This window comes from Canis lupus, chromosome 23 (assembly GCF_048164855.1).
Source record: "Canis lupus baileyi chromosome 23, mCanLup2.hap1, whole genome shotgun sequence".
NCBI classification, from domain to species: domain Eukaryota; kingdom Metazoa; phylum Chordata; class Mammalia; order Carnivora; family Canidae; genus Canis; species Canis lupus.
Window position 1 is genome coordinate 14,485,078 of NC_132860.1, and position 23,968 is coordinate 14,509,045.

Below are 23,968 nucleotides of genomic sequence, written 5' to 3' on the forward strand. Positions count from 1 at the left end.
AAAGTGAGTTTGTCTTTTCTGCCGTATTTCATCATCCCAATGCATTCTTGCCTGGTACATGTGTATACCTTTCCAAAAGATGGGCAAAGCCTTGTGCCCGTCAGAGATCATTGGTGTGATCAAAGCTCAACAGAACTTAAAACTACTATCTGAAAATGCATGTAAAAACATGTTAGTAGCTTCCTGGTTCTTAAGATATGATAATAGTTAACTTATTTTCACATTAAATACAGATTTCAAACTTATTTCATCTTGTTAAATGCAAACATTTTTGGATTTTTTTTTTTTTTTTTTTACTTTATGATTTAAATGGATTTTTCCAGATGCCATGTCAGATACTTCTTTTAAAGTGCCCTTTTACTAAGAACAAAATATCTCCCTCGGCATAATGTGGCATAGTGTAAAGATTAAAGGTTCTGGAGCCACATTACTTGTGTTCAAATCCTATGACTTAATAGTTGTATGACCTTGGCCAGGGCACTTAACTTCTCTGTGCCTCAGTTTCCTCATCTAAAATGGGAGCATTAAAGTACTTTATAGGGTTATTATGATGACAGAATGAAAAACTTAAAACAGAGCCTGGCACATAGTAATTTCTCAGTATATGTTTGTGATGCTGATCATGAAGATCATGGTGTTGATCAATGACCAGTTGAGCTGTTGTAGATCGCAGTAATGGACTGCTGAGACATATGAGAAAGAAGGACCAGAAATAGGATTTTGCAGGAAGGGGAGGAGACTTTGGGCTTAAGAACATAGTGGAATTGCTGACACTTTAGCTTCACCATTGTCTTCTGTCATTTTGTAAGTAGTGGGATTTAGCTGTTTGATTTCAGAGCTAGAGAGAAGACATCTGGAAGCTACTATAGATTGGGGGGATGAGGAAGGCTTCTCTCAGGCAGAGATATTTGAGCTGAAGCCCGGTGACAGGTTGGAGCCTGCTTGTAAAAAAAAAAACAAACAAACAAAAAAAAAAAACCTTATGTACTATGTGAAGGACTTTGGACTTTCCCTTGAAGCAAGAGGAACTTTTTTGGTAGTTGGTAGTTTTTAAGCAAGGATGTAATAGGATTATACTTGTATCAGAGTGAGGATTCTCTGTGGAGGACAAATTGGACTATGATGAGATGGGAATTTTAAAGACTAATAGTCCAAGAGAAATCAAGGACAAGGGAATAGAGCTGGAGACCTTTCTGAACTCAAGTGTTGCCCTGGTAATTGACTGGAAGTGTGAAACAAAAAAGACATTCTACAAAGGGTCTTTAGAAGATTTTTAGCTCTGCTTGCCCGAGCCCCCTCACCTGAGCCATATTACATATGTAGCTAAATATACTAGCCACCAGTGATGCCAACGTACTTCCTTTATGCAATAATTGAGTCCCTGATGTGTGAGGTCTTTCTAGTTTTTTTCTGATTCTCCTATAGTCCGTGGCCCATGAGCCAAATCTAGCCCATTGCCTCTTATCCCCTCCATTGCCCAGAGTTTTATTGAAACATAGACATGCTCATTCATTTACATTTTTCTGTGGCTGATTTTACTTTACAGTGGCATAGTTGAGTAGTTGCAAGAGAAGCTGAAATAAACTTGAAATATTTACTATCTGGCCCTTTAAAGAAAATGTTTGCCAATCCCTGGTCTAAACTAGCAATTCTTGCAAGTAGAAAGGAGGGAAGGGACTTATAATAATAGTTTTAAGGAGTTATGTCTGGAGAAATTGCCTTACTGGTAAATGACTGAAACTTTTCCCATACTAGCATTGTCTTCACTAATTGTTACTTTTCAGTAATTATCCAAGAAGAAGAAGGTATAATTAATCAGGGGAAGCTCCTTTGAATTGCCACTCTGGATGAACTGCTTGGTTGTTGGGAGTAGTGTTAAAATGATTTGGGGCTTAAAATATTGGCTTTGTTGATCTAGGTGCAAAAGTATACCTAGAACCAGTGAAGCTGGAGAACTCTATAGCTCTTTATATGTTAACAGAAAAATAAATAAATAAAGGAAAGAAAAAACCCCAAAGCAATATAAAGATGAGATTTAGGTTTAAGGAAATTAGAAGGCTAATGTGGCAATAAATTGCAGCCCTTGAGGCAAGATGATCCTGTGAAGGGGAGGGTTCAGGGATTTTAAGGGTATACAGGTAGGTAGAGTCCAATGCAGGAGACTATGAACCATTCTATTCAGGACTTCTCCCCCCTCCATGCTTTTACTTGAATATTTTACTGGGTTGGTATGTTGAGCGGCTGAGAGGATGGTGGAAGCTTGTGTGAATTGCATCAGTAGGATTCCGATTTCTGGCTGTTGAGCTGATGACTGAGGAGATGGATTATGGATTTCCTTTCTTTGTCTTAATTTCTGATTGTTCAGGAACTACAGCAGAAAAGCCTTCTTTAGGCTAACTTGGGTGAGAAGTTTATGGGACTTCTCCCACTTGGGTGGAAAGTTTGGGTGAGAAGTGTGTGCATGCTTGTGTATGTGTGCACCTCAGTTTTTAAAACTTTTCTGTCCTCCAGGTTATCCTACCTACAAAGAAAAAGTAAAGAAAAGGCCTGGAGGCCGCCCAGAAGTGATTTACAACTATGTCCAAAGACCCTTTATTCGAATGTCTTGGGAGAAGGAAGAAGGAAAGAGTCGGCATGTAGACTTTCAATGTGTGAAGAGTAAATCTATCACCAATCTTGCAGCAGCTGCCGCAGACATTCCCCAGGACCAGCTGGTGGTCCTGCACCCAACTCCGCAGGTGGATGAGCTGGATATCCTCCCCATCCATCCCCCTTCTGGCAACAACGACCTCGATCCTGATGCACAGAATCCGATGCTGTGATGCTGATGTTCCTTGAAACCATAGCATGCTACTCGTCACGGTGACGCTGCACTCTCCTCATTCTGCACTGCAAGGCCGCTCTCTTCATCGTGAGATGCACATGACCATGTTTAGGATATTGCAGTGTAGGCTTTTTTAAAGACCAAAGGTAGCTGAATGGTTTTTAAAATGAGTACAACTCTAGCATCCTGAGGTTCCAGTTATATAAATGTATTTGTTTACCAGTAGGTTTGTGAAATTGGTTCTTTGTATGGGGGACAGTCCTTTTTCACACATCTAGATATTTTCAGAAGTGGTAAAGATTGGCAGCTGGGGTATTTTCAGCTTATATTGATATTCATCACACCCCAGGTAAAATGTAGAATATTATATAGGTGCACTTTATAAATGGTGGTTAAATGGAACTGTTCAAGCCATTTTTATAGTTGTGATGCACAATATAACTGAAATAAGTGCTTCTATCAAAGTATTCCTTCAGTAAAATGTGTATAGTTTGCTGCCCATGATGGGCAAAAAAGGAGTATTTATCATTGGGCTTATTTGATTGATTAGGAGGAGATCTAATGCCCATATCTTATTTCTCTACAGTGCTGTTTTCGCCCTTTTAGAGTGAGTCACATGCAGGAAGTGTGAACATCAGAGGTGGTTTATTATCCAGTCTGCCTTACCCTTAATCTGTTCAGATATTTATTTACTAATTTTTTTTCTCAAGAGTTATGGGATAGGAAAATGAAGTGTTTGCTCTTCATTTACTAAATGATTGTAAACTCAAGTTTTTCATCAATAAAATTCCATTGTTTTAATGTTTCTGATCAGCTTTATAACCACCTTGACCAGATCCTTAGTCTCATAATTAATGGATTTCCTGTCTTATTGGTATCAATGAAACTAGAAACCACCTGGTAGCTCACAGAACTCCCGATTTAGTTTACGTGTAATGAAGCACTTAGATGCCTTACTAAATCCACAGCAAAGGTTGACTGAAAAAACATTTTCTAGTCAAACCTAAGAAGAGTGAAATGCCATTACTATGGTTATAGGGTAACCTTAAATTTCAGAGTCAATTTCTTACACTGGTTCAGTGCTTTGTCCATTATACTCTGCTGTTCTTAGCAAACTATTTGTGCAGATGCTTAAAAAAAAAAAAAAATACCCTGTGGTCCAACTCAAGCAGGAAGTAGAAATACTTAGGTGCTTTGGGTCAGGGCTCACTTAATGTATGAAGCCATACAACCATGAGCAGAGTAGGAGTTGTAGGCAAGAAGCCCATTTGTTACAATTAATCTTATAATGTCATAGGATTTGAAATCTGTGTTTAAGCAGTAATACCAGCATACTCACATAAAATTGCAATAATTTGGAGATTTAACTATTCTAACAGTACAGCTAAGCTATTAACAGGGAAATTATGTGAGTCCTGGAACTGTTACTGAAGGCCAGAAAGGCACTGTAAATGTCCTTGGCATGGCTTATCCTTAAACAGCCACTGTAGAAAACTGATCCAGCCCTGTAGCACACAGGATTTTTTTTTTCTATTTGAAATGTGAACAGTATTTATAGAACAAGGGAAACATTTATTAAAAATATTTAACTGTCTAATACATTATACTTTAACCCATATTTATAGTAAAGGATTCTTACAAGGAAGAATAAACGGCTTTATGATACAATTAGTATAAGAAATATCCACATGGGGGACTTCTTTGTAGTGTAAAAACACCATACATCTGAAATGACCATTTGCATATAAAAGCTACCAATGATGCTTCTGTGCACGATGATTAAAAAATTCAACACAAACAGAATCCAAAATATACAATTAATGCAAGCTATCCACAGCTAGCCCAATAATCAATGATGAGGAAACACTGGAGCAGGCTTAGTTCCACTTTGTCTGAAGTTACACATAGTAAGATTGACTTGTATCAATGGCTCTGAGATGGCTTTTATGAAGACAGTACATAAAAGCTGTTCTCTCCTTATCCAGTAAGCTTCACAGACTGTAAAACTCCACCAGTAATGCACTTTGATACTGTAGCTGTTGCCAAAGCAACACGTAGCGTTTACAGCGGCCATGGCAAGTCGCTAAAGTCAACAGGACCACCCAGCCCAGCATCTGCTTCCAAGAGACTCATAATGACAGCCATTGCTGCTTCATCATTACTGGGACTACTTGAGCCTTGGTCGTTTTCTATCATGTCTATGCCTATGTGAGGGTTCTCACCTGTGGGAGGAGAAAAAGACTGGTCAGTCCTAATACCAAAGCATGTTTAACTTTCATAAGCAGTTCCTAAGCACACTTTTAATAAGAATGTTGTACTTAACAGTACGGTGGGAATGATGGGAGAGACTGCTTTGGGGGCTGCATTGCCGTAATATATTTCCTTTAGTGTGTTTCAGAGAAAAGAACCAACTTTTTAGAAACAAGTGCTTAAAATGCAATAAAGATTGAAAGTATTTGAGTTGACCTCATCTTAATATTCTGACATAACCAGTTCTAGGGAGGGAGATACAGAAGGAAAGACAAATGGGAATGTAGGGATGAAGAGAAAACAAACCATCCAGAATGACAGAGAAGATGGGTGACATGGGAGAAGCAAACTCTTTACCACTTTTAATACCCGCTGAAACACTTACTGATCACCCTTCCAGGCTTTATTTCTGAACCTTCCTTCATCAGCCCTCCCACTGAAGAGCTGATGGCCCACATGGAGGGAAAAGCCAAGCAGCTTAGACTTGCTCCTTTGAGTTCCAGGGACAAATCTGGAGCCCCTCACCAGAACTCGACCATTAAACTCAACTTTGAACTAAAGAGTTAAATGATAAAAACTAAAGGTTAAAAATTTGCTTATCTAGAACTAGCTTATTTTATTCATTTAGTTCTTAAAACTGACTTTACGCCAGATATTGTGCAAGCTCATTGCAGTGGAAAGGAGTAGTAATGCTACTTACCAAGAATAGAGGAACTATCAGAAGAGTACGGATAACCTGGATTTTCCTGAGCCTGCCCTGGTAGTAGGCCACTGGAAGGAATGTCTGGAGTCCCTCCATTTAAAATCTACAAACAAAAGAGAAGTTTTCATATCAACAATTTCAATCAGTACTGTGCTCGAGATCGTCAAGAAAATGAAGCATGTTGAAAAGAGAAAGGTGGCGGGGAAATGTGCTCAGTTTCCCATTGGATGATTTCAAACAAACTTAGGAATGGCCACAGCGGAAAAAAAAAAACCTCTCCCCAAATTATTTTCTCTATGACTCAGCCCAGACACTTTAAAGGCCGAATGAAATCCCTAGAGCATTTGATTACCTTGGATCACATTAGTCACATGATTAAGGCCAAGGACTCCGTTACCTCAGTGAGCTGATTAGATTTCAGAAGAGGCAGTGATTTCAAGTCTTGCCAGTAGGTGGCATTACAAATGTATTTCCGCAGTCTAGCTTTTTGGTAGGGAAACCCTGACATTGAGAATTGAGAACTCCAAAGAACTTTTGTTCACATACACTATATCGATATTTTTTATATTTGAAAACTAATAAATTTCTAAAATCTAATAAACTGACTACATGTTAACATGAATAGCATTTTAATGAAAAATAACTTTTCTAAAAGAGCAAAAAAAGTCATTGTTTTACTTTTTTTCCCCCAAATCAAATGTCTGCCTTAATAGGATTTAACTGGATTCTCATTTTCTTCAGTCTGTTTAGATGTTTGAAGTATATGAGGGAAGTTACATATGTAGTTGGGAAAGGTTCATCTTAATAGCCTTTTCAAATAACTTTGGTATTCTTTGATATTACATCAAAACTCAACAAGTGGAAATTTCTTAAAGATTAAGTGCAAATGTGGCATCAAACCATATCAATGAAATCCCTGCACTCTACTATATAAAAATCCATTGGTATACCTTTGCATGATTTTGAAGTATCTTGCATTGGTCATTTGGAAAATATTGGCTGAGTGAAGCAGATCTAACTGTTAACACATTTCAAAACATCTCCATTGTTGTTAATATTACCTCTATCATCAGAAACACCCTTTAAGTTTTGGGAAGCTGTTGAGTTCAAAGTAGCAAATCCAAGTTTTCCAAAAATTCTAATTTTTTGCTTGAAAGCTAAAATTTTCTCATGGGCAACAAATACTCTCAAGCTGTCTTCCTTGAACTCACCAGTTCATTCATTTTCAAGAAAATATACGGTAGATACCCAAGTGCGAATAACCACAGTTTGCAATAATAAAAATGGTGTCCTTTGACAAAAGCAGTTCATTTAGCTCCTAACAGCCTGGCAAGTGCTTTTCCTTGAGACAACCACTGAACTTCAGTATGCAGTGTAAGCGCTTTACTCATACTTCCATTTTTTAACAGTGTTAAGATTTACTCAAGGATTTTATAGAATGTTTTTATTGCTTAGTAAGGACATTATTAAGTGAAACTGGCTTGAAAATTTGTGGTTTTGTTTGTTTTTATTGCGAGCATATGGTGTTGAAGAATACAGTGACTACTAGTACAGTTTGGTGCCACTGCCGTGATTTTCGCAAAAGCACCAGCAGTTTTACCCAACACTGCTTTTGCACTAGCAGTTCATGTATCAACACAGTGAGGAAAAAAAAAAAACGTTTTAGATTATGAAAATAATTTTGACCTTGCAGAGACCCCTGTGAAAGGATCTTTCCCTCTCAACATCAGGGAACTGCTGCTTTAGCTGAACCTGCCGTAGAACCCCTGGATGTCCAGACTCTCCTGGGACCTAGGTTCACTTAGAGCCTCACTTTTTTAGCTTGACTCTGAATGAAATAACTGTCAAGCTTAATGGCTCATTTTTGGACCTGCCCAATTTGAAAGCAACTGGGAAGGGCTGGAAGCATGGGGCCACCTTTACTCTCATGGCTGCTATCATTTCTAACTCCCCATCTTGTTTAAGCTACTTTTACAAGTCCTGTTGCTGAGGACTCAGAATATATTCAGAATTTCTTCTCTCAGACCCATTTTTATAAGTCCAAAGAAAAAAATTTCTCATAAATGCTTCAAAAATACTTGGGACTTTGTGTGTGGAGTACATTAGAGCTCTGAAATTGCTGGTGTGGAAAGAATCAAAAGTCAAGAGACCTGACCTTAAGTTTGGGACTGTACTTTTAAATGATTAGCCCAGCATTTAATATTTGGGAGCTTCGATTTTGTCACAAAGTTGTGAGGCTAAGATTAGAAAATATATATAGAGAAGTTCTTGGAGTAATATTTAAGCATTCTACTGGAGTGATACCCTTTCAAAACAGAGTAGTTTTGGGATTCTTGGTAATACAAGGAAGTCAAGCGCCTAAAAGTAGAGCTGAGAAGTAGAGAAGGGGAGACCACCCCAAGGAGATGGTGGGTCCAGTATGGAAGAAGGACCTAGGGATGAAACAGGAGAACAGACCGAAGAGCAAAACCTGCAAGCAGGGACTGGGGATGTACCAAGCCTAGGCTTTATCTCTTAGTGCTATCTTCTGAGTCCTTACCAAAGACCAGGCACTTTCACATATATTACCTCATAACAGGACTTAATGTGCAAAGATGCTGAGTGTCCTAACCTTTAGTAGCCCTTATATAAAACAACAACTAGGGCTAAATAATTCTATAGGGTCACACAGCTAGCACATGGCAAAGCCAGGCTTCAAGCCCAGGTCTTTCATTGACCACTCTTACACATTAATTTATTGACTTTCTAACTTTTGGTGGGGGAGGGGAGGTGGAATCAAAACTTATTTTCAAATAGAAATTTTTACAGAAAATTCATATGTAAAAATAGAGCTGCCCTAGTAGAAGCTGACCTTACACTCTCTACTCACCAGCTGTCCTTGCCCCATCCTACCTGGCAGCACCGCAACTCCTGGTAACCTGAGCCTCAGAGAACCTGGCCAGTGTTTCTGATGATAGAGGTAATATTAACAACAATGGAGATGTTTTGAAATGTGTCAACAGTTAGATCTGCTTCACTCAGCCAGTATTTTCCAAATGACCAATGCAAGATACTTCAAAATCATGCAAAGGTATACCAATGGATTTTTATATAGTAGAGTGCAGGGATTTCATTGATATGGTTTGATGCCACATTGCACTTAATCTTTAAGAAAGATTTTGAAGTTTTGAAAACCCATGTCCTGCTTTTGATATAATTTGTGTTCTAGGAGTCCTGTCTATATAAATTGCTAATATTTTTTTTTCTCTCTCTATGGTTTGGGAGCTAAGGGAAAGAAGACCATGTCCAAAGATGCTGGCCCTTGGGTCATCCTAACCTAAATTAACATCAGGCACTACAAAACAACAACAACAACAACAACAAAAAAACCAAAAAACCCAAGAAAACAAAAAACATCAGGCACTACAGATTTAGGATTTACAACTAATATGGCCCTACACTTGTAAATTCTCTGGCAAAGATGAAAACACATGAGTGGCCTCTAAGCCTACTGACGGTATAATCTTCTAGCCAACTCTTCATGAGGGCTGGTGACCGACAGTACCTGTACCCAGTGCTGACACATCCCGGGAAACCCAGGCAGCAGAGCCCCATGCATTCTGCAGCTGTGAAGGCGTGGCTTGCCCTCCAAAGCACCCACGTGCTCCTGCTAGTATCACAGTTTCCAGTGCCTGCACTAGAGACTAATGATATTTTCTCCCTTGAAAATTCTTGGCAGAAAAAGAGTTTTTTACGTGACGTACTCACTAATCCTTCCTTCATGGGAGCTTTTGAATTGCTCCCTCCATTCCTTAGAACATCCTTTCTACCTTCCTCCATTCACATGGAATAAATTGTCTAAGGACGTCAGCAAGCCTCTCCAGCTCCACCAGTAAGCTTTATACCCAAACTCACACAGGTGCATTAACTTAAAAGGAAGAGGGTCCAACTTGTTTCAGCAACCACAGTGGTAATTATATACTCCCGACCCCAGCATTTCAGAACGTGGGCAAGAGGCTCTCTGGATTAAGAGGGGCCTTAGTCTAAGAGTCATCAGCCTTACCTTCTTGCCTCCTGGAGAAGAGGCATCAGGGGGAGGTGTACTTGTGATATTTAATGGGCTGGAGCCACAACTGGAAGGTGATGACCCTCTTATTCTGTCAGAGAAAAGAGGAGTTAGTTAGATTTCTTTCCTTCAGTGGTGTGTGAGGGGTAGGGTAAGAACTAGAATGGGGATTGGCCAGCTTTGTCTGTGAAGGGCCAAACGGGAACTACCTGTACAAGGCCGTACAGTCTTGGTCACAACTACTCGGTTCTGCCACTGTAGCTTGAAAGCAGCCATAGACCATATGGAAACTGATGGGAATAGCTCTGTTCCAGTGAAATTACATTTACAAATACAGGCGAGAAGCTGTATTTATTCTACAGGCACCGGATCTAGAGTGCAGACCCCGGAGTCCAGCATCTCACTGACAAAGCCCTTGGTTTAGGGTTTGGATTTCAGATTGTTGAGTTTCAAGTAAGTGGGCAGTTTCATTTCTTGTAGAATCCAGATCTCAGAGTTGGACGGGACTTTAGAAATTCAACGTCTATCTTTAATACCATGAACTAGAAGGCACAGCAAGTGATTTTTCCTTTTCCCTACAAATACTTTTTAGCTAGTGAATACTCTTAGGAAGTAGAAGGTGCCAGGGTGGCTAACCCACACCTGGAAAGTAGCCTTGCAATGGTAGGAACAGTAAGTAGTAATAGCAGTAATAGTAGTAGTAGTAGTAGTAGTAGTAGTAAGTAGAGCAGCTGTCCCTACTGCCTTTTAAAGGTGATGAAAAATGGGTCTAGGCCCTCTCAGTTGGTACGTTTCTCACTATAGTAGATTAGCAGAGAAAGTCTTAGAACTGTAAACCCCCACACATGCTCATCAGGCTGAAGGAGCTCAGGAAAGAAGCCATGGCCTGGCAGTGAAGCTGGAGTATGGTGGCAGCTGTGTCACCACCAGGCCCTTAGCGTCTACAGAGATGAATGCAACTTCCTGGGTCACCCAGGCACCCTGCTCTCAATGGCTCAGCAGTCCTCCGGCCATTGGCCTGTGTTGCCTAGTTCCGTAGACTTGGGAGTGAATAAGCTTTCTCTGTCCCAGAGCAGAAGCTCCTCACCGGCAGACTACAGCTATACGCCATGTACTCTTAGCATACAGATGGGTACGAACCGCTTACTGAAAAATTGCTGAATGTCTCCCATCTTCCCCTACTTAGGTCTATGAAGCCACTATTTCCCCGGGTTCCCCATTTTGGGATTGCCTTTTCATTGTTATTTCATCTTTGATTTCTTGTCCTTAAATTACTGATTTTTCTTTGAGACGGTATCATCACTGAGGAATGGGCCTCATTCCTGGGTTATTAAGCATGTTCACCTTCATCTCTTCTATTCCAGTCCAGCTTCCATAATGCTTGTTAGCACATTCTGGACATCTGCTCAGCATCCTACAATGAATGGGGTCTTAATTTTTTTTTCCAGTCTAAACTTCTCAGCATTATTTATTAGGATTCTTAGCAATCTCCCATCCTTGCTTCAGCTCATGCACTCTTCCTTTTTACTATTATCATAAAGAAACAATACACTTCTCAAAAGATTTTAAGATCCTTGAGGTCCAGGACTGCTTTACACTGTTCTTGGATGGTTTCAGGCAAAGCACAGAATATGTAGGTAGTGGCCAGTAAGAATCTGATTCTCACTGCACACTGCCCCAACATCTTCCTGAAGTAGACCCAAGGGATCATATCCATTATTCCCAAGCGCTGGAGCAGAGCTGTCCTGCCCCCCCCTGGGATAAGAGCCATCTAGAAAACCGGCTTTCAGCTCTCCTGAGAGAACCAATTCTGAGAGAATCAATCCAGCGGCAGCAGGGAATAGTTTATCCCTTTTCCTATTATGTTCCATTAAGTGTGCATTCCCCTAAGGACCTGGTTACTACCCTCTCCATTCCCCAAATTCAGTTGAATGTACAACTGCTTCCCTCTTAATCACGACTCAGATGTAATTACTCTGAGCACTCACCATATGTCAGTTTCTACCCTAGGAACATTCCTGAGACCTCTCATACTCCTAAAGCAATTCTTGGGAGATAGTTATTACCTGCCTTTTATGGCTTAATTCAACAGAGACCAGGAAGTTAAGTGAATCTCTTAAGCACAGCCAAGTAGGAGCCCAGAACTCAAACTCCAGTAAACTACTTAAATATGGAAAAGAAGCCCTCTCAAGAGAGATTCTGCGTGGGCTCTTATCGAAGCCAGGCAGCTTTGACTAGAAGCAGCTAATGTCGTGTTGAGGCCCAGATCACGGACTGTCGCCACTCCTGCAGTCCTGTAATGTTACAGTGTTCATCCATCCTCATGAGCCCCTTGAGTCATAATAAAGTAATGAGAAAACTGAGTCCCCAAAGAATTCCCTTTAACTCTGGCCTGTTTGGGTTTCACTCTTTAAGGCCAGATTTCTCAATCTCGGCACCATTGACATTTGGGACTGGAAAATTCTTTGTTTCGGGTGGAAGGAGATGGCAGGGAGGCTGTCCTGTGTCCTACAGGATGTTTAGCAAGCAGCATCCCTGGTCTCTATCCACTGGATATTTAGCAGCAACGTCCTACCCAGTTATGACAACCAAAAATATCTCCAGGTATTACAAAACAGCTCTCGGGGGCAAAATGCCCTGGGTTGAGAACCACTGGTTTAAGGGAGCAACTAGAAGGTGTTACTTGCCTGTGGATCTCCATGATTTCTTCAGCAATCATTCGACCTATTTTGCCTGCCCCAGCCCTGGTTCCCCCTGGAATCCCTGGAACAGTGGGGTGGGTCCTCTTTGGGCCACCTACAACAAAGGAATCTGAGAGTGGGAAAGGGGAACCAAGGAAGAAATGCTATTATGAGTTAAAACCAGTTCATCTTGTGATCCACTTGAAGTTTAACCTCAGGGTTATGCCCTAAGGGACAGCAGAGCTGCAGCTTGTCAGGAAAAGCCATTCCAGCAGAAGGCTCAAGTTTGCGTCCAGGATCAGAGGCCAAAGCAAGGGCTCTAGTTCCCCTCACGCGCTCAACATCCGTTTACCGACTACCGCTGTACAGCAAGCCAGGGTCCCAGAGGCAAGTCGGCAGCTCTGCCCTCAAGGAGCTCACAGTCTAACAGGGGGATGAACAAGATGAACAATGGCTGGAACAAAGTGTGGTAAGTTTGACAGGTAAGTACAAGGCACCCAACTCCTCCAGGCCCAGGTACAGCTTCCTGGGCAAGTTTAACACTGAGCTGAGTCTTGAGAGAGGAGTAGAAATTAGCTGGGCAGAGAGGTAGGGAGGGCAAGGTGTTCCACGCACAGCAACCAATGTACGCAAGAGCACTGAGGGAGGACACAACTTGGGAGACTACTCCAAGAACTTCATCATGAACGATGACGAAAGAGTGACAGATGAAACTGGAGGAGGTACCTGGGTGAAAGGTCCTGGATGCCATACTAATGGATTTAGACAGGATCCAGAGATAAGGCGTGCCAAACACTTCGCACAGAAAAGGCACTTAGGTTGGGTTACTGGGAAGTCCACTGCATGGAGCGTGAACTACAGCGGAGGAAAGGGGTTGGGTGGGGGAGTAAGACTACGATTAAAAAATTCTCTGCAACAATCCGGGCGACAGATGGGAGGGAGATGGAGAAGTCTAAGAGGGGCAGAAGGGACAGGACCTCGTGCTCAGATAGAACGGGCATGAAGGAAGAGTCAAGGTTTCTGGCTTAACCAACCAGATGAAGGAGTGCAGAGAATCGGTTTGGAGAGGCTAAATTTCAGGTGCTTTTGAGACTCCAGGTGGCTCTGTCCAGGAGGCAGGTGGAGAGACAGACCTATGGCTCCAGAGACAGAGAGATCAGATGTAAGAGTCGGTGGTGGAGAGGAGGGGACTGAAGGAAGCCATGCAAGCGGAGGTGGTGCCGTGGAAGGGTACGTCAGGTGCAGAGGCCAGGGCCAAGCCCAGAAGGGAGCCCCACTGACAGAGACCCTCCTCCCCCCCAGGAGCCAGTGACAGTACCAAAAAGCACCACATCCCAGCACTGGGCAACACGGAGGAAAGCCCAAGAGGAGCAACGAGTTTCCTATTCCAAGGGCTTCCAAGGTCCCGGCAACCTTGGAACGAGCTCTCAGTATTCCAGGCTCCACAGAGAAAGTGAGAGGACAACGTCCTTAGGGCTCATCTGCTTGAAGCCTCCCTTCCATAAAATATGGGGGCTGGGGACACCAAATAGTTGGGGAGGGGGTACACTGGCCACGAGCAGCTTCTCATGGGCAAGCCCCGATGCCCCTGCAGTACATAGTTACCTTCTCCAGAGGGCAGCATGCTGTCCATGCTGTGGGGGGACGCTGTGAGCTGCGGGAAGGTTGGGTCCCCGCCTTCCAGGACGTTGGCTCTGTGAACATCCCAGCAATAAGGAAACATGAGTCAGGCCTGCTCAGAACCGTGCACCTTTCACCTTGGCCAAGGTGTCCGGTGTCCACTCTGGACCTGGACAGGCCAGAAAATGAAGTGTCTGCCTGAGTGGCTCAGCAGGTCTCCTCGCTGTTCGAGAACACGGTGGACAGCATCCCGGCCTTTGGCCTCACTGCCTGCCTGGGCCTTCCTGGTTTGTAGAGGACACAGTCCGGCAGAGAAGGTGACTGCAGCCGCCCACTGCCATCGCTACGGGGCCTCCTCTCCTGCCAGTGTGCAGGGACCTAGCCCCGGCCCCTCACTCTGCTCTGGACACCATGCGGAAGGAGATGCGGGGAGCAGTCCTCGCCCAAGAGGGGCCCCTTCCCTGCTCGCCTGGCAGGTGGCGGCCTCTGAGGCGGGCTTCGGGCTGCCAGCGTTCGGGCGGCCAGCCCGGCGGGCACGGGGGCCCTGAGCCAAGGCCAGCATGAGGCGGCACCCGGGCGAGCCTCTCCTGGGCTGTCGGCCTCTGCACGGCAGCGCCCAGGCGCCCAGCGTGCAGGGCCTTCGGGCGTCAAAAGCTAACTGCCGTATCGGGAAGGAACGGTTGCTGCTCCCGTGGCAATTCCACGAGCCAGGGGCCTGCACGGCACGCACATCGAAGCGTGTTCTCGGTTACCGACCCCTTTGGCCTCTGCCCATCCCGAGGCCTCGCCGGGTATCGGCCGGTAGCCTTAGAGGGTGCGCCACTGGCTGCCGCCTGCACCCGCCTTCCCAGGTAAGGAGCCCGGGCATTTGTCCTGGAGGCAAGAGAGCTTCCCGGGCGGGGGGACACTTACAAAACAACAGTGTTGGTTGAGACGATGTACTCTACTTCCTTGGTCCAAGGGTTCATGAAACTGAACCATCGACTCCGGAGCGTGATGAAAGAACCATCTTTGATTTTAAACTTATAGCAATTAGTCGTGATCTTTTCTCTCGTCTGTAAAACTGAAAATGCAAAGAAACTATGAATATTGCTTCCTCAGACCAACACAGTGAACTAAGCAAACCCTAAGTGCGCCTGGACCCCGCTGCCGCCACCCTTCAAGGGGCTCACGCTCTGCGACTGAGGCGCCCGGGGCCTGCCGCGCTGCTCACGCTGAGCCGCGGGGGCGGCCCTCGGGGTGGGCTGCTTCTGAGGCCTTGACTCGCAGCCTTTCGATTCATCTGTGAATCTCTCGCTGTTGTTCAGTGTATGAACTGCAGGCGCCAGGGAATAACTGCAATTCAGACGCGTGGCCGGGACCCGCTGTGAAGGGAGCCACAAGCGTCCAAAGGGCCCGTGTTCCTTCCCCATCACAAAGCCAGAGGGCAGGGCAGCACTTTTAGGACATCTGAAGCCTGAGACGTCACTCACCTAGTCACATTTCATTATTTTATGTGACGAACATGGAACAAGCGCCTTTCGTGTGCCAGGCAGGCACTGGGGATGGAGGGGGGCGGTGCATGACCCCTGCCCTCAGGATAGGAATGAGGAGCGGCTACGCAGAGGAAGGAGGGCTACAAGTGTGTCAGAGGGAGGGAGGAAAGGACTCAGCAGTGCCCCACAAGTGGCAGGGCCTGGTGGGGGTGAAGCTGAGGAGGGCCTTGAACACTGGTCAAAGGCCTGGAGTCTAAAGGCCAGAGGTTTAGGCAGGGATGTGACATTATCGAGCTCAATCTGTTGGGGCATAAATGGGACAAGTATGAAACATGGAAGGGGCTGGGGGCAGAAGGGAGCAGGGAGGCCTGCTAGGAGTCGATCACAATTATGGGTTGGGCACAAGGGCCTGAGTAGGGCTGTGGCAGCGGAGGTACAACAAGGGACCTCTTTGGAAGTGCAGGTCTGAGGTGAACCAATGGGACACAGAGGGAAGGGGTCAGTACCGGTCCCTCCCAGGAGGCTAGTCTGTGCCGGTGCCAAAAGTCAAGGGAAAATACAGAAGGCACTGCAGGGTTTTATGGAAAAGAGAATCAAGATTGTTTGAGCTAAATCTTTACAGCGTTCCTGTAAATCCTCTGAACAAGAGAGACTTTCCAGAAACTGCACTGTCCTAAGTACAGAAAACTGCTAGGCAGGCCGAGGTGGGCTCTCCTTGAGGGGATAAACAGGGCCTGGGAACACCAGCCTCGTCTCCTCAGAGACGTTGGCTTCGAGACCTCTGGGCTGGCTGACCCCCACGTCACCAGGGGCAGATTTCTCTGGAACGTTTATGCGGACTAGTTTTGAAGCAGGGGGACACCCTGACCTTAAGACCTTTCGTACAGCCCAGCTTACCTTGCCTGTGACATTCTGCAAGATGTCCTATGTCGTCTTGGTGAAAGTATTCATAACATGATGTGCCTAGAAGTTCTTGTGGTAAATATGCCAAAATAGCTGTTGCCCTAGAATATTAAAAAAAAAAAAAAAAAAGTTATTGAGATGGTTAACAGCCTCTGCTCAGTGGATGAACCCCGCCAGAGCTGATGAGAACAAGGTCCACCCTGGATGGCCTTCCAGAGGGCTTACTAGGTGGATGTGGATATGGAGATATATATATATATATTTTTTTTTTTTGGTGCAACTGAACTTAACCAACACTATAAAAGCAGGGGGAAAAGAAAGGAAAGAAGCCTTTCAAAGGGGCTGTTTTCCAACAACGGAGGCTTAAAAATGTAACCATATTAGCCAAAAATGTGAGAAATCCAAACCCCAGGGCAAACTTTCTCTATCTCACTACATTTTTTTTTTTTTTTTTTTTAATCAGGATGATCAAACATCAGAAGCTCCAGTGGCAGGGGACACTAGAGCCCTGGAAAATGGTGGTGTTTTTTTCTAGTGTGTAGTGATTATTTCTAATAGCCAGAAAAATAATCAGCCGGTGAATATTCTCAAGGAGACAGCAGAGAGCAGTGGCAAACTTGGGACATCTGGGTTCTTGGCTCAGGTCTAGTACTGCTCAGCTGTGAATGGGAGGGGGCCAGTCGTCGGGGGGCCCCCAGTTCCTCATCTATTAAGAGTGAGACTGGACTAGGTCAGTGTTGCCGATGGAGCTTTCTGTAGTGGCGATGTGCTAGGCTGTGCCCTCAGCCTCATGTAGCTGAGCACCTGCAGTATGCCTAGGGGGCCGGACACCTCTGAGCGTAGTTTCAATTAAAACCTGAATAGCCGGGCAGCCCGGGTGGCTCAGCGGTTTGGCGCCGCCTTCAGCCCAGGGCCTGATCCTGGAGACCCGGGATCGAGTCCCATGTCGGGCTCCCTGCATGGAGCCTGCTTCTCCCTCTGCCTGTGTCTCTGCCTCTCTCTCTCTCTCTGTATCTCTCATGAGTAAATAAATAAAATCTTAAAAAAAAAAAAACTTGAATAGCCATGTGAGATTGCTATAGCCAACGTCCACTGTACCAGACAGCTCAGGACTAGATCATCTTTTCCAAGCCCCACAGTCCAGAATTCTGATCCCAGCTGTGGTCCTGAACCTTCCACCCACCCTCAGACAGCATCCCAGGCCTATCATTTCTCCCCTGGCCATGGACCTCAGACCATGACAATGTCTCCTTAACTGTCGCTACACGCCAAAGAGCATTAGAGAGAAAAATCTCTGTTTATGATGACATTCGGATGGGTCTCATTTTTTAGCAGAGATCCCCATCCCTTCCTTCTCTCTTTACCCTCAGGGAAGCCAGCTGATGGCCCAGCCTTCTCTGCTTTACTCAGAGGTGAAAATCTTGTACCATTATTGTTCAAGGGTAGTACGCAGACTCTTACCTCTGGTCTACAAAAACAAACTTCCCATCTATTGCGTGCCGAGACACATATTCCATGGATTTCACCCTGATGTCCCCGTTCACCGGCTGCGGGACCACGTGAGAATGCAGGCGTCCGATGGCGACAAGGCAGCTGAGGTTACAGCCCTCGTTGTCTGGTTCGCTGTCCTCGTCCAGCCCCATCTTTGTGGGTGGCCAGCTCTTCAGGTACCCTGTGCTGTGGATGGTGCAGAAGCTCTTTCGATCTGCTAGAAAGCAAAGTCCATGGTCAGTGACAGGACGGCTCTGGGCAAGCAGGCATGGGCAGCCTGCGGCGGCCCGGGATGTGGGAAGGGAGTCAAAAAGTGAACAAAGCTCTACTCTCTGGAAGGGAGAACTGGCAAGAGAGGAAGATTTAGAAGCAGACAGCTATCATCCTGGGGCCTACGTGTGGAGCAGGACCGGTTATGCCAAGGGCGTCGCATATACCAAGGAAGGAGTCACTCAATCTACCTGGGGAGAGGAGAGCCGCCCAGGAAAACCACGTAGGAGGTGATCAAGAAGGATGAGCACTGGCTAAGGGACTAGGATATACGAAGGTTGAGAAGGTACAAAGCACAGAGGCACGTCCCGTCCCCGTACAAGAAACAATAGAGAGCTCCGTGTGGCTGAAGTGGAAAGGGAAGGGCTGGAGGTGGAGCTGGAACGGTGAGTTGGGGGCAGATTATTGGGGTCTTAGACTGTTTGCTAACAAATACGTGTTTATCACACAAGAAATGGAGAGCTTCTGAAGGTATTTAAGTGGAGAAACAGCAAAGGAAATTGTGGTTTGGATACCCTAGGAGCAGAGCGATAGGTAAACCGGAAGAGCAAGGAGCACACAGAGTAAGACAAGCACACAGCAAGAGGTGGTGAGGATGTGCTCTGGCCCCGCAGTGAGGACGAGGAGGCCGGGAGGTTCCTGAGAACTCGTGGGGTCTGGCGGGAATATCAAAACATTTGGCATGAAAGAAAGAAAACGAAGGGGACTCCACCTTTCTTGGATTGAATGTTTGCTACTGCTCAGGGACTCGGAGAAGAGAGGACATGGAGTCTGCCTTAGAGAAGAGGGAGAAGGATTTCACTTGGACACATTCCGTGCAGAACAGCTGTGGAGTTCAACAACGAGCACATCCTTATGGGGCGCTCACCGAGCATCAGGTCCGGGGTAGTCACCGGAAGACCAATCAGACGTGCCGCACGGAGCACACAGACTCAAACAAGCGTATGAATGAGTGACAGTGCAACTGCAAGAAAGTGCTAGCAAGGGCACCTGCAGGGGCTACAGGAGGGCCCGGGGTGGCCTGACCCCGACGCCCGGCTCTAAAGGACAAGGCCAGCCAGCTGGCTGAAGGGAGCCGACGGACAGGCGTGGGGGGCAGGCATTCCAGTCGGAGACCGTGGCAGAAAGGGGGAGGAGGCATCGAAAGGAAGTCGCCACAGCTGAACACGTGGAGTGGGGGCGGTCGCGGTCGCGTTAAGGACTCCTGACTTTTCTCCAAGAGCAATGGGAAACACTACAGGGTTTTAAGTAGGGAACCAAAGACAGGTTTGCTTTAAAAAGATCATTCTGGCTGCTGTGTGGAGAGAAGGCAAGTGTGAGGAGCCTACTCCACCGGCCGCGGTGAGAGCGGCGGGTAGCCCGGGTCTGAGGGATGCGGTCAACGGGGAGGTAGGTGGATAAGCGCAGTCGGATAACTTCTGTAGGGGGTTCATGGTGGCAGGACTTTGCACCTGACCGGACTGGAAGAGGGAGTGAAGCGGGCTGAGGGCGCCTCTCCAGCTCCCAGGATGTGCAGCCAGGTGCTGTGGTGCCATTTACATCAGGGAGGAGCTCGGTGGTCACTTCCGCACAGATCAGGTTTGAGGTGCCCTTGAGAGGGCTGAGCAGATAGATTTAAGAAGCCGACTTACGGATCTGCAGCTCAAAAGAAAAACCTGGGCCAGAAATAGAAACTTGGAAGCCACCGGCATGGAAGTGGCACCGCAAACCAAGGGAGAAGACATGGCCTACGGATCACGTGTAGATAGAAAGGTGGCGCAGGACAGACGAGGAGCCAGCAAAAGGAGGTGGGGAGGAGGCCTAGAGTGGCAGAGGATGGGGGAGACGAGAAGTAGGAGGTTTCATGGAATCCTAGGGGAAAAAAATACTTTAAGATGGAAGAAAAATGAAGTGTCCGTTGTGTTCGGCAACATGGAAGTCATTGGTGGATGCGGCAAGAGTAATTTCGGCGGGCAGCGGGATGCTCGGAGGCGGCGGGCATCGTGGCTCAGGCTGTTCCTTCTCAACCACATGGAAACAAAATTTAAACGGAGGAAGCTTTCCCACGAGTCTCTGTCACTGTGACAACCGTCGGGGCTTTCCAATCGCCCCTGCTCCCCAACGGCCCTACCCTGTAGGGGACAACGGCCCCCGGGACCTGCAGGGGACCACTGAGCCAACACCGTGCTGAGCGCTCCCGTGCACCGAGCCAGCCTCGCCTGTATCAGGATTTTCTTATTTTATTTTAAAAGATTTTATTTATTTTCTTGACAGCAAGAGAGAAGAGACGGCGTGGGAGGGAGAGGGGATCTGAAGCAGACTCCACCCTGGGCGCAGAGCCCCATGCGCGGCTCGACCCCACGACCGCGAGCTCGCGACCCGGGCCGCCCCGGTGGCCCTACAGGAAGATCGTGAAGAAGTGAAATGGTTACCTTTTTTCTTTGAACAGGTAGAGGGGAAGTCCTTGTCTTCCACCTTTACTGAAGGCCTGTTACACTTCATCCTACAGAAGAAAGAACGTCGTGCTCCAGAACATAATCGAGATGGCCCAGGGGTTATATCTGTTTTAACTGGAAGTCCAGCTGCAAATCAATACACAAAATGTGATAAACTGAGAGTAGTATTGTCTGTCAGGAGGGGGAGAGTGACCTTGAAGAAAGCCTCCTCTTTCCTGCCTCACTGCCTCATACCGACCATTCCTCCTCACTGACGCCTGAAAGACGCAACGCGGGTGAGCGGGCTGTCAATCTGGAAAGGTTTCCAGATCTCCTAGAAAGCAGCTACCGGTAGGAGCGGGACTGCGATCCTGCTGCGAACACTGGCTACTGGTCTGCAGACTGTCCGGGGATAACGAGCGCCCACCGTGGGAGAAGCCAGAGAGGGGGCCACCGCCGGGGCTGCTCCTGGACGTCACCCCTCCAACCTACCTCCCACAGGGCCTCCCGGCTGAGCCTCCCTGGAATGCACACGGCCCCCTCCCCGCTCCTTTTCACCCTAGCACACAGTGGGGATGCGTCTCCATCCTGAGATCCTCCCCCCACCCCCACCCCCCCGCCGCTCTGTTCTTCTCTTTATCACCTGGTGCACCCACCGCGACTCCTCCTTTCAGACCCACCCCAGCCGTCACCTCCTCGGGGATGCCTGTCCTCGGGTCCACATGAAAACGAGTCCTCTGTTCTCTCTGCTTGGCACTATTTCTATGGAGGTACCTATCACGTGGGGTGCTGGCCCCAGGTCTCCTCGACTGTATGGCACAAGCCTTAAAGGCAAGGACCAAACATCACCTCCTTTTTCTCTTCGTGTCACTACCAAAAATTGCCAGGGCCAGACTAGAAAAGGCAACAGGGACCAGGGGCTACGTTGAAGTTTTCGGAAGAGGAGTGCCTTAATGAAAAGGATGGTTTAAAGGAGGTCTCTCTGGGGACGTTTCCCTCTGGGGACTGACATGGGGGAGCGTGCAAGCAGGAAACTTGGGCCATGACCACACTGGCCGGTGAGCTCGCGGCACTGACCCCGTGCCCACTGTGTGCCAGGAGCTGCCCCATGTGCTTTATGTATAGTGATATAGTTAATCCTCGCAACCACCCCACGAAACCGGTACTATTTTGTAGATAAGGAAACGGAGGCACAGAGAGGTTAAGTAACTTGCTCAAGGTCACAGCTGACAAACGGTAGAGCCAGGAAGTGAGCCTGGCAACCAGACTCCAGGCTCCACGCTCCTAACTGCCGGAGCACACAGGCTCCCCGGATGGGAGAGCCTGATGGGGGAAGACCTACAGGGCCTCACGCAGGAGGGACGGGGAGGGGGGACACGGGTGAGAGAAGCGGTGGGGGGGGAACGTGAAGCCAGGAGGGGGCCCCAACTAATGAGGAACCACTTTGGCCAAAGAAACTTCCAATTTATATTTCAAGTTTTCTTACTTTTATCTTAGGAGGCTGCATGAGTGTAACTCGAGTAAATAGAGGGAATTTTTTCAGGGGGCACAAATCAAACTGGTGTGAGCCCTTTAAACTCAGGGGCACACAACTGGGAATTTATAGATTCTGGGGGAGGGGGGGCGAGTCTAAAACCCAGAAAGAATCAAAATAGCTGTTTTTCCTCCCTGTGGATTTGGACATTACGTAAAGCAAAACAAATACGAAGGTAGGTGGATAACCGCATTGAGCCCGGGAGAGCACGTGTGACCCAGGTAAGGGGCAGAGAGGAGGGAGGCCGGGGGCTGAGCGCATCGGCACACGCTGCGGTCCTCGCTCAGCCGTGCGGGCGGGCCCCGAGGAAGCAGCCGCGGCCTGCTCCTGGACTCACTTTTTGCATCTATGAGCCGCTCCCGGGGCGCCGTGTCCGAGGAGGAGAGCTGCTCCTTCACTTTGGCGATATCTTTAGGGTGCAGGTAGTCAAACAGACTCTGACCGATCAGATCGTTCTGTGGGGAGGAAGCGTGGAAACCACACGTCAACAGCACGTGGAATACAACTTCGCCAACAGGCGCTCTGCGTTTTAGTTTGTATTTCTAGGCATGGGAATTTCAAATATGTCCAGTGTGAACACGTAACCTGTCCAATCGCTGTGCCTAGGGACACACAGGACAGGGAGCGAGGCATCGGGACTTTGGTGTCCGTGACACAGGAGGGGGAAGGGCGTATATTTATACTTCTATAAATAGTTCACACTCCTCGAAGGCAGGAGTCTTTCAGCTGTACGTGTTCCCTGTTATTTATTCCGGATGCCACAAGTGCCCTGCTAGGAGCACAGGGTGTGGGCGGGGACTCTAGCCCCACTGAGCCCTCGTGGTGTTGTGTCACACCGTGTGCCTCCACGGCCTCGTGTGGCAGCAGGGAAAATAAGAACTGCCTTCATAACTTTGCCCCAAGACCAAGAAGAGCAAGACACTCTGGATACATTCAACTTACATTCATTCTAGTTCACACAAATATCCTTTTGATTCTTCAATTCTGCTGCCTTACCAGCTTCCCATGCAAACACCAGCAGGTGAAGGAATGAGTGAATAAGTGGATGCATGGGTGGATACGTGAATAAGAATGCTAGGGACAGAGTGTCCCTGCTTAAAAAACTTTGCTCTAGAAGCTTCTGGGCATGCTTATCTTACTGCATCCTATGAACAATCATAAAAGGTATTATTACACTCTTTTTTTTTTTTTTTATTTTTAGAAGGAGCCGAGATTCAATAGAACGAAAAAGGGATACATCATCGCAAACACAGTATGGGTGGATCCCCATTGTTTCATTCTCTGGTTATCATCTGCCTTTCCTGGTCAGGTAGCCCCTTGCCTCGTGCCTCCCCCGCTCTCTCTAGCTGCGGGATATTCACTGTGCAGCAATAAGAAAGTATAAAGCTGCTGATGAGATCACAGTCAAACCTTCCAGTGAGGGAAGCATAGAACACATACTAAAAAGATTTTTTCTAGGGGCACCCCGGTGGCTCAGTCGGTTAAGTGTCCGACTTTTGATTTTGGCTCAGGTCATGATCCCAGGGTCATGAGACTGAGCCCCATATCGGGCTCAGCACTGATTGCAGGCTGCTTAAGATTCTCTTTCCTTCTGCCCCTTCCTGCCATGCATTCTCTCTCTCTAAAAAAAATACATAAAACTTAAAAAAAAATTTTTTTTTTCTAGGTTTAAATTTACTTCTCTGTTAAGAAATTACAAATTTTCTGGAAGAAGCATTGGGTATGTGTGTGTGTGTGGGGGGGGGAGTTATAATATAA

At 46.6% G+C, this 23,968-nt stretch overlaps 2 protein-coding genes across 24 annotated transcripts in view; one reads left to right on the forward strand and one right to left on the reverse strand.

Annotated features, from left to right (window-relative positions):
* BTBD10 (BTB domain containing 10) overlaps positions 1 to 3,625 on the forward strand; it is a 77,555-nt gene extending 73,930 nt beyond the window's left edge. For all 7 annotated transcript variants that reach the window (XM_072794021.1, XM_072794024.1, XM_072794022.1 and 4 more), the window contains one exon: positions 2,512 to 3,625. In XM_072794021.1, coding sequence (XP_072650122.1) covers positions 2,512 to 2,822 — 311 coding nt within the window. In that variant the 3' untranslated portion in view covers positions 2,823 to 3,625. The remainder of the gene's footprint in view (positions 1 to 2,511) is intronic.
* Positions 2,970 to 23,968, reverse strand: part of BMAL1 (basic helix-loop-helix ARNT like 1) — a 102,784-nt gene continuing 81,785 nt past the window's right edge. For 6 of the 17 annotated variants that reach the window (XM_072793998.1, XM_072793999.1, XM_072793997.1 and 3 more), the window contains 11 exons: positions 22,548 to 22,665; positions 20,674 to 20,823; positions 17,963 to 18,209; positions 16,496 to 16,602; positions 15,036 to 15,186; positions 14,109 to 14,197; positions 13,538 to 13,642; positions 12,510 to 12,618; positions 9,820 to 9,913; positions 5,775 to 5,880; positions 2,970 to 5,046 (listed from right to left, as the gene is read on the reverse strand). In XM_072793998.1, the coding sequence (XP_072650099.1) occupies positions 4,886 to 5,046; positions 5,775 to 5,880; positions 9,820 to 9,913; positions 12,510 to 12,618; positions 13,538 to 13,642; positions 14,109 to 14,197; positions 15,036 to 15,186; positions 16,496 to 16,602; positions 17,963 to 18,209; positions 20,674 to 20,823; positions 22,548 to 22,665 (1,437 nt within the window). In that variant the 3' untranslated portion in view covers positions 2,970 to 4,885. Of the gene's footprint in view, positions 5,047 to 5,774; positions 5,881 to 9,819; positions 9,914 to 12,509; positions 12,634 to 13,537; positions 13,643 to 14,108; positions 14,198 to 15,035; positions 15,187 to 16,495; positions 16,603 to 17,962; positions 18,210 to 20,673; positions 20,824 to 22,547; positions 22,666 to 23,968 lie in introns of all 17 variants that reach the window. The other 11 variants (XM_072794005.1, XM_072794009.1, XM_072794013.1 and 8 more) reach the window with 5 other exon arrangements.